The sequence below is a fragment of the Lonchura striata genome, chromosome 20, assembly GCF_046129695.1.
Source record: "Lonchura striata isolate bLonStr1 chromosome 20, bLonStr1.mat, whole genome shotgun sequence".
In the NCBI taxonomy this organism is placed as follows: Eukaryota; Metazoa; Chordata; class Aves; order Passeriformes; family Estrildidae; genus Lonchura; species Lonchura striata.
Genome location: NC_134622.1, coordinates 9,213,070 through 9,229,869, shown reverse-complemented (window position 1 = coordinate 9,229,869; position 16,800 = coordinate 9,213,070). Strand labels below are relative to the sequence as shown.

At 45.2% G+C, this 16,800-nt stretch overlaps 1 protein-coding gene across 2 annotated transcripts in view; it reads right to left on the bottom strand.

The window, feature by feature from the left end:
- The window catches only part of VMP1 (vacuole membrane protein 1), a 63,332-nt gene that overhangs the window by 3,446 nt on the left and 43,086 nt on the right, over positions 1–16,800 (bottom strand). For both annotated transcript variants that reach the window (XM_077787564.1, XM_077787565.1), the window contains 3 exons: positions 14,438–14,554; positions 11,640–11,701; positions 482–584 (listed from right to left, as the gene is read on the bottom strand). In XM_077787564.1, the coding sequence (XP_077643690.1) occupies positions 482–584; positions 11,640–11,701; positions 14,438–14,554 (282 nt within the window). The remainder of the gene's footprint in view (positions 1–481; positions 585–11,639; positions 11,702–14,437; positions 14,555–16,800) is intronic.

The window sequence follows — 16,800 nt, the reverse complement described above, 5'->3', positions numbered from 1 at the left end:
ATTTAAATACTTTTTCTGTATCAAAGGACACGTCTGCCCCTTGTACCTGCCCCAAACGGCGTAATTTATTTTCCTTTCAAAGACTAAAGGCTTGGGGATTTTATTTCTCTTACTGCCCACTGAGCCACAGATCCCACTGGCTTCTGAAGCATCGGTGCTGCCCCGTTTGTTACCATTTCACGTGCAAAGGCAACTTTTTTCTCCTTAAATTTAACTTTCCGAAGAGGCAGCTAATGCAGTATCAAGCCACTGGTTTTGATTTACACTTCAATTTTTTCTCTAAAGAATTTAAATCCAGTAGCACACAATTAACATTTTTAATTCCCGGCTTGCTTCTAAAATGAGATTTTTATCTATTCCCTGGGTCAGTGCAGATCTTTCAAAAACAGAATGGGGAGTTATGTTTGTAACAACTACAAGTCTAAGGCAGGCAGGGAAGGGAAAAGTGAGCGGGGAGGGAGGGAGGCAAAGAGGGTCTTACCTGTGGCACAGCACTGTCGGATTTGTGGTGAAGTTTTATCCTCTGAGCTTCCAAATATTCTTGAAATGGCTTCTGAAGAGAAGGACCTATACTCGGAATAGCACTGATGGAAAGTTCATCCCAGAGAACAAGACAAAATAGAGGAGAAAAAAAAAAAAAAAAGACGAAAAAACATTTTTTTAAAAACTTACCACTTTACCTAATCAGAACAAAGTTCAGCTGAGCCACAGCTCAGCAGAGACCTCGAAGCTACTCGAGAAAACGCAAAGCCAAGAAATAAATCGCATTTCATCTTTTGATCTGATCCTTCGGGAGGGATGCGTTTCCCCAGATCCTCAGCAAGTGCTTATAAAGAAGAACATCCCAGAGCGCTGGGAAGGGAGGAGGAAGCGAGAGCCGGAGCATCTCCCGGGAGGCAGCGGCGCCGAGAACCCGATGAATGACTTCGGAGAAGTCCCACATTTATCAGCGGCAGTTCCTGTAAGAACTGGTTTGAACCGATCAACGAGGAAATGACTGCGGCTCGCTTGTGTCATCCCCCGGTTAAAAAAGAAACTGCCGGCCCAAGCCTCGCCCCTCTCCCGCACGGAGCCGGCCCCTCCGCCCGGCCAAGTCCTTTTTAGGACAAGCCGTGCGTCATGCCGGCCCCGAAAGAATGCGGGAGCGATCCCGGCGCCGCCCCGAGCCGGGATAACAAAGGAACAAAGGAGCGCCCGGCCCGGGACCCGCAGCGCCGGCTCTGCCCAAGCCCTGCCGGCAGGAGACCGACCCTGCGAGGACGGCCACAGCCCTTCAGAGCCTGCCCAGCTTCAAATATAAATGCGAAAGGATCAGCAGCAACCCACGGCCTGAGCTGTGAGGGGAGAACATTCCCAAAGTTGGATCCACCCCATCCTAACCCCAGCACGGGGTAGTTCTCATCGCTGACCACCTCCACTGCAAAGAGAAGGGAGATTCTGTCTCCTATGTTATTAAACTCCCCAATTTGAAATAAAAATTCAAAATGATCAGCAGCAACCCCATGGTCTGAGCTGTGAGGGGACATTCCCAAAGTTGGATCCACCCCATCCCAGCCCCAGCACGGGGCAGTTCTCATCACTGACCACCTCCACTGCAAAGAGAAGGGAGATTCTGATTTTTGTTTAAAGAAATCACTGTGTTCTCCTATGTTATTAAACTCCCCAAATGCAAATATAAATTCAAAATTATCAGCAGCAACCCCACGGTCTGAGCTGTGAGGGGAGAACATTCCCAAAGTTGGATCCACCCCATCCCAACCCCAGCACGGGGCAGTTCTCATCACTGACCACCTCCACTGCAAAGAGAAGGGAGATTCTGATTTTTGTTTAAAGAAATCACTGTGTTCTCCTATGTTATTAAACTCCCCAAATGCAAATATAAATTCAAAATGATCAGCAGCAACCCCATGGTCTGAGCTGTGAGGGAACATTCCCAAAGTTGGATCCACCCCAGCATGGGGCAGTTCTCATCACTGACCACCTCCACTGCAAAGAGAAGGGAGATTCTGATTTTTGTTTAAAGAAATCACTGTGTTCTCCTATGTTATTAAACTCCCCAAATGCAAATATAAATTCAAAATTATCAGCAGCAACCCCACGGTCTGAGCTGTGAGGGAACATTCCCAAAGTTGGATCCACCCCAGCACGGGGCAGTTCTCATCACTGACCACCTCCACTGCAAAGAGAAGGGAGATTCTGATTTTTGTTTAATTTTAAAGAAATCTACATTGTACATTATCATACACGTGGTCCTCTACTTAAAAAAAACTCACCTAAATGTTGATTATTTGGTTTTGTTATATCCACTACTCATGCTGCTGCTCCAGGGAGGGTTTAGTAAAACCCCTCAGACCCAAGGTACACCAGGTGTACATCCACGGAGTTGTACAATTCTCTCCCTCCTTTCCCCTCAGCCTCCTGATCTGACACCATATTCTCTTTTCCAGGCCGAAGCCCAATTAAAAAAGAACAGCTTTCTAATTTTAGGAATTTATGAAAAGCACGAAACAAAGTGTCTCATTCTCCTCCAGCAAATCTATTTATTTCCTTCATGGCCAGGGGCAAAGGAGGTTTTTTGAACCCATTTCCCAGCAAAAGGTCGCTTCCCTCGTGATTCACCGCCGGGTGAGGAAATTCTGTGCCCGGACTGGTAAAAATTCTGGGAAAAAAAAAAATCCTTTGTGGTGCTCAAAGCACGTCCCTTATCCATTTTTTAGAAGATGTGTCAATGTTCCAAAGAACCCCAAAGCTCCCGAGGTGTCTGAGCACTGCCCATTCCTGGGAAAAGCTCTCCCAGGGACTGCAGGACGAGTCACGCCCGCAACATCAGCGACATTTTGAGGTTTCTTTTCTTTCTCACCCAATTTTTGGGAGGCCCGAGGAGCGACTGCAAGGTAATGGTTTACTTTTGAACTTCTGCATGATTATGAAATGAGGAATATTTTAATGGTGAGGGATCAATGATTAACAGGGTGGTGTTCCAAGGACTCCGTTCCTCACCGAAATCTGAACTGGGTCAGTCCCCAAATCGAATTAAGCACAGAACAAAGAGCAGAGCCTTGAGGAGCTCCTGGTGCATCAAAACAAGATTTCCAAAAATTTCTCACTAAATAATTCACTTTTTGTTTCCTTTTCTGGACTACTAGTTAAGTGCACAAAAGTAATTTTATCAAAGCCATTTTAAAGAACTGCAAGATCCTAAATGCAAGGACCTCAGCTCCTATTTTTGGTACATTTGTAAAAAATTTAATTCTGAAAAAAAAATGTGCACAGATTTAAATAAAGAGTAAAAAATAAGCATAGGAAAACCTAGCAAATCAGGGATCCACATGAAATACTTGAAATCCCATCTCAGCAGCACAGTGTTGGTTACTGGTGATTTTTGGAAAAAATTAAATCATTTAATCACCCAGTTATGTGCCGCCAGATATCCAAAGGCACAATCTTCAATCTAAAAATCTTGAAAAAAATTTAGTTTAAGCGAGTTCTGAAAAATCCATCTCAGAGATCCCTCGGTGCTGATCCAGGAGGGGAGGGGGAATTGGGGCTGAATTTGTGGGATCTGGGTGGGACCGGGCAGGGCCCACATTTACATCACAATTCCTGCACTCAGCACCTCCAAAAAAACGAAAATTTCCCAGCAGGAAGATGCTGGAAAATAACCCCGGAATAATCCAAACCCAATTCCCTGGTGCTCCTTTCCTTTGGGAACCAAACCCATTGTCTTTGAAACCCAGAATATGGAAGGAGAAATTCTGATTCTGACGTTGTTTTCATCCAGAAGTTGTTTTGTTAAATATTAAATTTCCCTTTGGATTTATTCTGATTCTTTTGCTAAACTTTAATGTTTCACAAGGAACTGAAACTGGGAACAGGCTCCCCAAAATTGTAGTAGCCTTTGGCAATCCTAAATTCACTAAAATCATACAATTTCAGTCAAAACCATGATTTCTGTTCTAACACTTCAGCAGAAAATACCCATAAAAAATTAGGATTCACTGAAAAAACACTCTTGGTGCCTGTTTTCAGAACAATTACCTGGTATTGGTGATTAAACAGATGCATTTTTTCTTTTTTTTTTTTTAACTCACAGCTACAATATCTATCCAAAAGACAAATTCTAAAGCTCTTTTCCCAATAAATAAAACAAAACTCCCCATCTGTTTGAAGCACCACATGACAGAAATTCAGCAAAGTTGCTCAAGGAGTATTTTAAAAATTACACCAAAAACCTGCAGAATTCTTGGGAGTTTTTGAGTCCAAAATCTTCCAGTCCAGTTACAGCAAATCTGAGTTTAAATTTAATTAATTTGCTATTCCAAGAACAGCTGTCAACAGTTGTACCTCAAGTGCCTTTCACTGGTCATTAAGTGATTTTTGGGTAACTTTAAATCTTTTTAACAGAACCTTTGGAACTACTGAAAGATTTTTCTGCAAGGCACCAGGATGAAGCACCAACCCCAAAGAAGAAAAAAATGAATTTTCCCTGGGCCAGCTTACAAAAAGTAGAAAGTTTTTTGATATTCCAGTCTGCATTTTCACTAATATTAAAAATACTTATTTAAAACTATTTTAAAATGGTATTTGCACTTCTGAAAGGCACAATTTTCATCTTACAAGGTTTTTAGGAGCATGGGTTGCTCCTGAGTGACTGAAATCTCTCAACCTGTGCCTTGAGAGGTTGGGAATTAATAACTCAGGGAATTAATTCCAACTCTGATAAATCCATTTGATTTCTATCAAATGCTGCTCCTCAGTGTCATAATACCAATATCTCACAAATAATCTGTCACACCATAAATTAGGGTATAAAATTCCCATTTTATCAAAGAATATGTGGATATTTGTTCACTTTTCCAGGGAGAAATATTAAGAGTTCCCAAGTATTTCCCAAAAAAAAAAGAAGCTGCCACTATAGATTCAAATTTTGGGAAGAAAACCATGGGATTTTTCATGAATGAAAATGTGAAAGTTTATGGAAGTTTGCCATTTATTAGAGGCCTCGGACAGCAAGTGATGGTGCAGCAGCTGATCAATAACCCTGAGCTGTTCTCAAACTGATCCTGATGGAATTAAAAATGGAAATGAGAACCTCAGTGCAGGCAGCCCCGAGTCTGAGCCCTGTCAGCAACTGGGATCCATCCCAGTGGGATGCTCAGGAAACTGGGAGCACTGGGGAGGGCACAAAGATGGGAGTTAATGTTTAATTTCATTTAATTTAATGACAGAAATTCCAGCCCGGAGGGAAACCAGAGCCCCGTGGGGGAGCAGAAGGTGCAGACAAGGCTGGACACACCTGGGGCAGGTGATGCAATATTGAGTCAGGCTCCACTTTCTGGATAATCCCTCCAAGATTCACAGCCCTCAGCTTGGAAAATCCCTCTGACTCCACACTCTGGGGCAAACACCAGCAGGGTTTGCCCAGATTCAGCTTTTTGGGCTGCAACAGCCCAAAAAGAGGAAAACATCCTTTGGGAAATGGCAGCAGGATTGCAAGTGAGGAACACAGGGAAGGGCTTTGACCCAGGAGCAGCAAATCCCTGGGGGTTGGCACTGCCCAAGGCCAGGGATTATCTCCTGCTGCAGAAAAGGGAGGGAAGAGGCACTGAAGGATCCCACAAAGAAAGGGAACGTGCTGGGATGGGCTCCTCCCTGCTGGACCTTCAAACTATTCAAAGAATTTCTTTCTATTGGATTATTGACAGCCAGGCCAGAGGGGGAAGGCAAAGGCTTTCACCTTCCCAACACTTATGGACAACATCATTGAGCAATCCCACCAATTGTATGAGATTCCCAATTCTCCATTCCCCTGTGGGGACACCAGAAAAATCCATCCTGCAGCTCCAAAGCAATAAAACATTTAGGAACAGGCACCGAATTTGGGAATTTTAGTATTTAGGGTATTTTACCCACCCCTCCCTCAAAAATTTCACTCCAGCACGATGGTATCGACCTCTTTGGAAGACAGATATTTTAAAAACCATTGAAAAACAGATTCCAGTGGAAATATTTTTGTGCCACTGGCCAATTAGCAAAGCTGATTCATTTGCATAACGTGTCCCTTGTCTCAGCAGGGCACCTTTCTTCGTGGAGCCCTCTGAGCCTGCAATGGTTAATTTTTTTCCAGACAGTGATCTAAACTGGCTCAACGGTTAGTATTTTAATGAGCTGTCATTTCCTGTGCTGATAAAGATTCTCACAGTATTTAAACCATCCACTTCCCCGAGGCTCCGCCACCAGCAGGACCCTGCAGTGACTCACAGCGGCTCAGCCTGAGCCTGACTCAGCCCCGGCAGCTGGGGCTGCCCAAAACCTGGGTCAGGCTTAAGGAAACCTGGGGCTGCCCAAAACCCGGCTCAGGCTTAGGGAAACCTGGGGCTGCCCAAAACCTGGGTCAGGCTTAGGGAAACCTGGGGCTGCCCAAAACCTGGGTCAGGCTTAGGGAAACCTGGGGCTGCCCAAAACCTGGGTCAGGCTTAGGGAAACCTGGGGCTGCCCAAAACCTGGGTCAGGCTTAGGGAAACCTGGGGCTGCCCAAAACCTGGGTCAGGCTTAGGGAAACCTGGGGCTGCCCAAAACCTGGGTCAGACTTAGGGAAACCTGGGGCTGCCCAAAACCCGGGTCAGGCTTAGGGAAACCTGGGGCTGCCCAAAACCTGGGTTAGAATTAGGGAAACCTGGGGCTGCCCAAAACCTGGGTTAGAATTAGGGAAACCTGGGGCTGCCCAAAACCCGGCTCAGGCTTAGGGAAACCTGGGGCTGCCCAAAACCCGGCTCAGGCTTAGGGAAACCTGGGGCTGCCCAAAACCCGGCTCAGGCTTAGGGAAACCTGGGGCTGCCCAAAACCTGGGTCAGGCTTAGGGAAACCTGGGGCTGCCCAAAACCTGGGTTAGAATTAGGGAAACCTGGGGCTGCCCAAAACCTGGGTCAGGCTTAGGGAAACCTGGGGCTGCCCAAAACCTGGGTTAGAATTAGGGAAACCTGGGGCTGCCCAAAACCTGGGTCAGGCTTAGGGAAACCTGGGGCTGCCCAAAACCTGGGTCAGGCTTAGGGAAACCTGGGGCTGCCCAAAACCTGGGTTAGAATTAGGGAAACCTGGGGCTGCCCAAAACCTGGGTTAGAATTAGGGAAACCTGGGGCTGCCCAAAACCCGGGTCAGGCTTAGGGAAACCTGGGGCTGCCCAAAACCTGGGTTAGAATTAGGGAAACCTGGGGCTGCCCAAAACCTGGGTTAGAATTAGGGAAACCTGGGGCTGCCCAAAACCCGGCTCAGGCTTAGGGAAACCTGGGGCTGCCCAAAACCCGGCTCAGGCTTAGGGAAACCTGGGGCTGCCCAAAACCTGGGTCAGGCTTAGGGAAACCTGGGGCTGCCCAAAACCTGGGTCAGGCTTAGGGAAACCTGGGGCTGCCCAAAACCCGGCTCAGGCTTAGGGAAACCTGGGGCTGTGCAAAACCTGGTTTAGGTTGAAGGAAACCTGGGGCTGCCCAAAATCTGGGTTAGAATTAGGGAAACCTGGGGCTGCCCAAAACCTGGTTTAGGTTGAAGGAAACCTGGGGCTGCCCAAAACCTGAATCCTGGGAGCTGAGGTTGCCCAAAATCTGGATTAGGTTTAAGGAAACCTGGGGCTGCTCAAAATTTGGGTCAAGCTTAGGGAAACTTGGAGCTGCTCAAAATCTGGTTTAGGTTTATGAAAACCTGAGGCTGCCCAAAACCTGACTCCTGGGAGCTGGGACTGCCCAAAACCTGAATCCTGGGAGCTAAGACTGCCCAAAACCTGACTCCTGGGAGCTGGGGCTGCCCAAAACCTGACTCCTGGGAGCTAAGACTGCCCAAAACCTGACTCCTGGGAGCTGGGGCTGCCCAAAACCTGACTCCTGGGGTCTGGGGCTCCCCAAAGCTGGGCCCAGCTCCCTTTCCAGCCAAGCCTGAGGAGCAAGCAGAGCTCCAGCCCCCAGCTCCACCCCTGGCCTCAGCTCAGCTCTGGGGCTGAGCTGTTCCTTGTGCCCAGAGCTCTGAAGTTGCAGAAAATGAATCTGGTTTATGGTCAGGTTTAGCAGGAAGGTTTTGGGGTTAAAAGGCTCCTTGGCAGCTCGATTTGCTTTATGAGAGGAGGGAAGGAAAGATCCTGGTGGAGGCTCCAAAGCTAAAAGGGGCCCAGGTTTGAGTGGCTCACCTGAGGCACGCTCCAGTGCCCAGGGCAGCCCAGGAGGCTCCAGGGCTTTTTCTTTGGGACATTCTGTTATGTTCCACCAGTGCTTTCAAAATTAGGAATTGCAACATCTCTGACCTGCCAGTCTTCAGCTCTGCTCACTGCTGCTCTTTGGAATGAAACTTCTGCTTGCTTTTTAAAGTTTCTTTTTATTTTAAACTCAATTTAGGGGAAAAACCCTGACTTATTCAGTTAAATCCTTCAAGCCTTTTGCAAATAAACTCTCCTAATTCTGTTGTGATCCACTGGCAGGCTTTCAACACCAAAGCTCCTCAAATTTCAGCCACATCTGTGTCCCTTTCAGGGCACTAAAGCCATTTTTGTGTGGAGCTGCTCTGCTGTGCTCAGGACACATCCCCCAGGTTTCTGATGTACCTGTGGCAGGGAAGTTGTTGAGTTTTGAACCAACAATGTCAAGGGTATTGGTTTAACCTTCCAAAATTCCTCCCAGGAGGTTGTGAAGCCACTGCCCAGCTCTTCCCACCCCTGGTTGTCCCTTTATCACTTCTTGCCTTGTCTCCTAAAGAAATAACCTCAACCTGTATTGTAAATTATTTTTGACTAAAAAACCCCCAACAATCTTTAAGCAAACTTTCCAGTTACCTCAGTCACCATGATCTCATTTGTGCTTTTTTGGTGAAAAGGAACACCACGCTCCCTTTACCAGCATCAACTGAGATTAAGTTGTAAGCAAAGAATTATGGCACAAGAAATAGCAGCAAACTGGTTTGTCCAGGCAATGCTTCCAGTACCTGTGACCAAAAAACTGCTTTTCTTTCACTGAGCAATCACTCACACTGCCCTGCAGAGCTGGGAAGGTTGGGAAGCTGTTCCACAAAGCCACTGGGTTAAGGACACTTCAGGAGCACGGATATTTTTGGGTGGATTTCACACTTTGTTGCATTCTCAGATGGAACACCTACAAAAAGGGACTTAAAAATCAAAGAGGCAAAATCTCACTGGGCTCTGTTTTAATTCCAGATCACTTTATGAGTCTTTTAGGACTAACAAGGCCTCAGAGAGGCTGAGGCTGCCCCATCCCTGGAAGTGTCCCAGGCCAGGCTGGATGGGGCTGGGACAGTGGGAGGTGAGGAAGGGACTGGATGAGCTTTAGGATCCCTCCCAGCCCAAACCATTCTGGGATTCTGATTTACAGGTAGGAATTCACTGCTTTTGCTGCAGGATCCAGCACCTCTTGCAGGAACAGCCCAGGAGTTCATCATTAACCACAGCCAGAGGGAATCTGTGTGGGCAGGGTGGGATTTCTCCCTTAAAAAAATGTAGATTTTTTTTTTTTCTTTCTGGCCATTTCTCACCCGAATGGATGGCCACACAAAGCAATTAAACAGTTGAATAAAATCAGCAATAAACTCTTGCTGAAGAGACAGAACACAGAACTCCTCCCGAGCATCTTCCCTCACCAAAGCCCAGGGAGGTCCCACAGCTGGGGAGGGCAGGATCCTCTCCCAGCTCTGAGGCACCAAAAACCAGCTCAGAGCAGGAGCTGCTGGAATTCCCAGTGAGTTCCAGCACCTCTGGAAATCCTCCTCAGCTTGGATTTCCACCTCACACCAACCCCACTCCTCAAACCCACTTATCTTCCTCATTCCCAACAAGGTTTGTTGCCAAAAAATTCTACAAAATTAAAAAATTTTCTGCAAACAGCTTCTTAATTTCCTACCATGTTTTCTTTTAATTTCTTTTTTTTATTTAAAGAATAAAAAAAGTATTCCACGATCTGTTTGTAATGGAGACCTAGACAAAACTGTAAAATCAAATTAAATGATATTAAATGCCTGGTTATTGCAAGGTCAGTGAGGGACCCAGCAGCACGCAGTGACAATAAAGAACAAGGTCTGCACATGAATCAGTTTTGCTTTTTGACTAAAAATCACAAAATTGTCAAGAAATTCTCCTTGGCTTATAAAATCAGATATTCTCAGACCTCATCTCACAACTTAATCTTCTGTCTAGGTTCCATTTATCCTGGATATCAGCATGTTCATTATTTTCAGGTATTGTGCTCAAATATTTCCCATTGTTTAAGAGCAACAGCCCTGACAAAGAAAGTCTAAAAGTCATTGTGGTGGATAGAATTTGATTAAAATGAAGTTACTGACCATTAAACAGAGCTCTGTTTTAATTCAATAATAGGGCTTTTAGAGCAAGGTATTGTTTAACATGTTTGAGGCTCCCCTCTAACAGAAATTGATGAGGTAATGCTGGAGACAGCTTGAGAAAAGTCAAGGGTACCAGGACATTCCAAAAATCTCACTGTCTCCCAGGAACATTTTTTAACTCTGACATCAACCCTCCAATAAAACCCCAATCCAGCAGAGCTCCTGTGAATGCACTCGAAGTAATTCAATGCAAAATTATCTCCAAGACAGATGAAGTAGGAAAAATCTACTGGGTTTGGCTCAAAGCATCCACAGGAGACTAAATCCTTAGAAATGTACCTGAGCTAGGGGCAGATCAAACTGTCTGCAGTGATTGATGCTGAGAAAAACTCAGGATGCTTAAAAGAAACCACATTTCTCTCTCTCCCTCCCTTTTTAAAAATAATGTTCACAGCAACAAATTAATTTTGAGTTTTGGTACAGAGCAGATGCTTGAGCAGAAGATCAGGAACAATAAAGCCAGGATTTCTTTCATCAGTGAAATGCCCTGCAAGGTTCTTCTGACACTCTTTTTCTTTGGAATTTTGTTTTAAAAGGAGTTATTTCCAGACATTCCTCCTCTGAAACTTCTCTTGAGGAGTGTGTTTTTTATGTGAAAATAGTTATTAAACTTTGTGCAGCAAAATATCCATTTACCCTAGAGACAAAACCTTGGAAAAGCAGGAACACCTCAAAATTTATTTTATGGATTTATATTGTGCTGGATTCACTTTAGTTAAAAAAAAAACCAACAAAAACCAAAACAAAACAAACCTTCTCAAAATCAGTACACTCTATCCATTTCTACCAAATTTAACAGAATGGGAATCAAGCTCCACACACCAAATTTCTAATTCTGATGTTTTATGATGTTGTAAATGTTTAAGGAACTTCCAGTTAAGGAGGATGTTTATTGTCAACCTGGAACACTGCATAAAATCTCAGGTTTTTAGTATAGAACAACAGAATTCTATTATTTTTTTCCTATAATTTTATATAAATCTCCTCATTTTCTGCCATAGGATTCCACTACAAAAATGACCCCAGAAATGCAGGGATCTGGGAGGGAGAAGCTGAACCTTGTTTTGGGGTGAAAATTCTGTCCTGATGCCACAGCCCTGAGCCTCAGGACCTGCCAGTGAGACCTAAACCCTGCGAGGGGCAAAGCCTGGGACAAAGCACCAGCCCAGCACAGCTGAGCTGCCTCCTGCTGTACTTTTCCACTTGATGGGTGCAGGTATTAATTAATTACTGAGCTGGGAATTACTCACCCGATGAGGGCCACCATCTGCTCCACGATGTGTTTGCTGAAGGTGATGATAACGAAGAGTTTCTGTGGAGGGACAAGAGCAGTCACACAAAGCCTGGAGCACTTTGTGCTGCTTCCCCAGCAGCTCCTGCCCAGCTTTCCCTCTTTTACTCTTTATTTTTCAAAACCTGGAGCACTTTGTGCTGCTTCCCCAGCAGCTCCTGCCCAGCTTTCCCTCTTTTACTCTTGATTTTTCAAAACCTGGAGCACTTTGTGCTGCTTCCCCAGCAGCTCCTGCCCAGCTTTCCCTCTTTTAGTCTTTATTTTTCAAAACCTGGAGCACTTTGTGCTGCTTCCCCAGCAGCTCCTGCCCAGCTTTCCCTCTTTTACTCTTTATTTTTCAAAACCTGGAGCACTTTGTGCTGCTTCCCCAGCAGCTCCTGCCCAGCTTTCCCTCTTTTACTCTTGATTTTTCAAAACCTGGAGCACTTTGTGCTGCTTCCCCAGCAGCTCCTGCCCAGCTTTCCCTCTTTTACTCTTGATTTTTCAAAACCTGGAGCACTTTGTGCTGCTTCCCCAGCAGCTCCTGCCCAGCTTTCCCTCTTTTAGTCTTTATTTTTCAAAACCTGGAGCACTTTGTGCTGCTTCCCCAGCAGCTCCTGCCCAGCTTTCCCTCTTTTACTCTTGATTTTTCAAAACCTGGAGCACTTTGTGCTGCTTCCCCAGCAGCTCCTGCCCAGCTTTCCCTCCTCTCCTCTTTATTTTTCAGCCTTCTCCTCAGAAAAGAGGCAGGAGAGGAAAAAAAAGCTGTTGTTCACTTTCTGCCCCTGTTTGCTCACAGTTTGCATTTCTTGCAGTGTTTTTTGCTGCCCATTCTCATCCTCCCCAAACTCCCATTCCCAGAAGCTCAAGGTCACTTTACTCTGTCAACAATGTTAGAATGGAAAAACAGCCAGGGAAATTCAGCCCCTCACACAAACAGGATCACAGAGGGGAAAATAATGTGGTTTAGGCCCCTGATTCAGACAGAAACAGCAAAAAAATCCTCAGTGAAGAACAAAGAAAGAGCCTTTGGGCACTTGTGAGACTGTGATAAAACAGAATAATCAGTCCCTAATAATCACAGTCCTAACCCTAATCCAAACTTATCCTAAAACTCTTCATAAAAACAACTTAGCAGAGTAATAATCTAACCTAGCAAGTTTACCCCTAAATAAAAAAATCAAACCTGTACCCATGAGACTCATGTAATTCCAAATATAATATTTAATCATATTAAAAACTATTAAACATATTAAAAGACACATATCAAATACAACTTCAACCTTAGAAGAAAAAAAGTCTGTGATTTATCGAATAAAATTTTACAAAACAGAGTAACTCTTGATTTCCTACTAACCACAAAATCATCAACACTTAAGCAAATCAGAATTTAAAAAATGAAATGGAATGGACATCATTTTAGTAAGGGAATATAAAAAGAGTCCTGGGATGGCCACTACACCAGTCACTCACTTCCTGTCTGAACATTGCATTAAAAGCCTTTTCCATGACTCCCACATTTCCTAAATTCCAAGTCCAGCCAGATCACTCCAAATAATCAAGGCTATTGCACAAGGGTGTGCTTGAAAAAGAGAATTCTAAAAGCTGAGCCTATTACAAAACCAAATGATTTATCAACTGTACAAGGCACTGGGAAATGTTTTTTCACTTACATGGGATCTGAGTGTGGAGCACTATAAATTACACAGCAAACACTGTGGTAGCTGAACAAGGCAATTAAAATAATAAAGGAATATTGATCTAATATTATTTCACTTTTCTCTGCTGCCAGAACACATTTTAGCAACACACGGATTTAAAAGCAGAAGAAAACTCAGATAATACAAGAATAAGTGTGGAGAAAAAGTTGTTTTATCCCAAGAAATGGAAAAATTTCCAAATCTATTTATTGTTTTCCGTTTCAGCACTGGGCAAATTAAAATAACCATTTAAAAAATGATGGGAAGAAAAGAGCTTGTGTTTAGGGCAAAATAAAGATTTTAAAGCAGCTTGATGAGGCTGTAACACAAAATATTTTTTTACTAAAAGCTTCTGCTATTTTGCTGGGAGTCACGGCAGAGATTTCCAAACAAGAGAGGCACAGGCACTGCAAAAACCCAAACTCAGCTGAAAACATCCCAAACACAGCTCATGCTACAGCCCTGACCACACCAGCAAACCCTCCAGGGAATCAAAACTTCATCTCTCCTTGGACCAGGGTGACGCATTTCCAAGCAGAGCTCCACATTTGGTGCAAACAGCTGGATTTGGATTCTCAAACCCAGCACATCTGGCACGGCCCTGAGCGAGCAGGACAAACAGGGCCCACCAAAGGCAGCCCCTTCCCAAGTGCCCTGGGACACCAAAACCAGCCCCAAAACTGCAGCAAATCCACCCAAACTGGGCTGGCCCAGCCCGGCAGGGCTCAGTGGGGTTTTCTCAGTGAGCTAAAAAGGAGATTTCAAAGTGCAAATGAGTGTTTGTTACCAAAAGGGAGTTCACTGCTGGAGCCCTGGCAGTCTGGTAAGGGCTGTAGGTAAATACTTTGGCTAACCACCAATTTCCTGAGCGGGTCAGCAGCTATAAATTACTCATTTGCCTCAGTTTGGAGCAGCCCAGCAGCTCCTTTATTGTAAATCCCTTGCACCAAATTAATTTCCATTACTTCAAGTCGGGCAAGGAGACTGCAGGATTCATTCCCAAGTAACACAGTGGAAGGGGCAGGGAAGGAATCAAAGGTTTCACCCCCTCCAGCCCCGAGGCAGGGGCAGCACTTGCCTGGATGTGCATTTTAATCACAGCTTTTCCAATCAAGGTTGCACCGAAGAAGGTCCAGAAGGGAACCAGAAAGTGGCCACAAGTTATCCCAGCCAGGTCAAACAGGGGGTTTGGGATCTGTGGAGTGCAAGGGAGAGAGGTTCATGAGTTGCAGCACACATTGGATGGACAGGAACACGACAAGAGTCTGAAATTTTGAAAAAATGAACAGTTTCCACCCTCTCCAACTTGATCCAAAACTCTTGTGTCTTCATAATTGCAAAAATGTTGATGTCGCACCACATAACTTAAGGCTCTGGGGTTCAGCTAGACAATGTCCCAGACAATTCCATTCTCATGGTCCCTCCTTACCCCTGGATCCTGAAAAAAGCTAATGAAAAGTTTTCCATGTGAAGTGCACAGAAACCACAGCAAAGCCATCTTGAGCGATTTATCAAATTTTCTCTCTGACAAGCACATCACTCTTGGAAGCCAGAGTTTCAACTGATCCCCAGTGATTTCCAGCTGAGAAACTACATTAAAAACTGGCATTTATAGTCATATGTATCCAGTTTAAAAACACTGATTAGATTTTATTAAGCATATGCATTTCATTTAAAATTAAAAGAATTTTTTATTATTATTAAACTGCTGGCCTGACTTTTGGTATTGTGATCCTATCTGTAAAATATTTTTGAAATGAAATCAAGAAAGTGTCTGAATTCCAACCTTTCCCTCTCAGCCTGCAGCACAAGGGCAGTGTCTGAGCAGGGTCACTCCCAGGAGCACTGTGGTACTGCTGGTGTTTTAGGACTTAAATCAAGCAATAAAGAGTGCAGATATAGAAAGAATAAAGGACACTCTGCCACCAAGCCTGCAACCTGTGACAAAGGGTTGGACTGGACTGCTGGAGAGCAGCAATTCAGATTTATGAGCAGCCACAGCAGCACCTGCAGAGGAAGAAATGGGAACTGGGCTCTGCTCACGGGTCCCTGAGCAGGCTCCACCTCTGCTCACACCTGGGCCAGCTGCTCTGGCCACCAGAGCTGGTCAATGATTGAGCCCAGAGCCTTCTGCTCCCTGAGCCAAGGCTGCTCCAGGCTCTTCCTGGCTGCCTCCTCTCAGGGTTTTTGTTGATTCACAGAACGTTTCAATCCCTGCAGCCAGTTTGGGGCAGGGGTGCTGTGGGTTCAGCACACCACGGGCAGAAGTCACTCAGCACATCCTCAGGAGGGTGTCTGAGCAGCCAGCAAGGTTTTCTCTGTGCTTGTTACTGAAAGTTGCAAAAAAAAAAAAAATAAAAAAAAAGCACACAACGACAAGAGGGCAAATTCTCCTAAGTCACAGCAAGGAACTTCAGGGCTGATTCTTGATTTGTTCCTTCCCCAGAGCTGCCTTTATATAGAAATAAACTCCAGACAATCCTGACTTCCTTATTGCCACTAAACAACATGACAGTCAGTTGACTTCACTGGATAAGCTTGCAGAATTTTAATTTCCATTTGCTTGCTTTGGTGTTTTTATGCAGCATTTAGAAGCCACCACTTGAGAGACAAGGACCCGCAGCTGGGACAGTCATTACCACTTCACCAGCAAATTCTCCACTCATAAAATACACATCAAATAAAACCCTGCCTAAAATCCAGAAGGAAGATCATTAATTACAAGGGAGGCAAGCAGAGGGGACACCTGGTAGGGCACAGAGAAATCCCTGGGCTGGTGGGGGCACAGCCAAAAGCAAGGAGCACACATGGGGGGCTGCCTTCCTTCCCCTTGCTCACCCAGAGGTGCCACACAGAGCATTCCTCTTTTCCAAGGAAAGCTCTGCATTCCTGCTTTTCCAAGGCCTCTGGAACCTTCTCCAACCTCTTCCTTTCTCCTGCAGTTGCTGTGTGAGCACATTTACAAACCCCAGGTGTGCCCTGGTGCATCCTCATCCCTCCCCCAGCCCAGCTGCAGCTCAGGGCTGAGCAGGGCCTGGGCAGCAAAGTGGAGAAGAAGTTAAACAAATGTTTAAATATTATTGAGCAGGAACTCTGGGGTGTTTACAGCCACCTCTGGTGTTTACTAACCCCTTCCTCCTGCTCTCCACTCCTCCACCTTGCCCAGCCCAGGCTGTGCTGGTGACAAGGACAGGGGATAGCTGGGGCAGGGATGTGTCAGAGCAGGGAGCAGCTCCTGCCTGGCAGGATTTAAGGAGCTAAACTTCAGCTAAACTTAGCTTGTAGGCTAAACTCCACTTCAACATGAAGACATTTCAAAGGATTAGTGAGCAGGAGCTTTAGGGCAGCAACTCTGATCAGATTAATCCTAACACAGGTTAACCCACATCTGAGCAAGCAATTGGCTGTGTCATCTTTGTAATTTAGGAAACCAAGAGATGC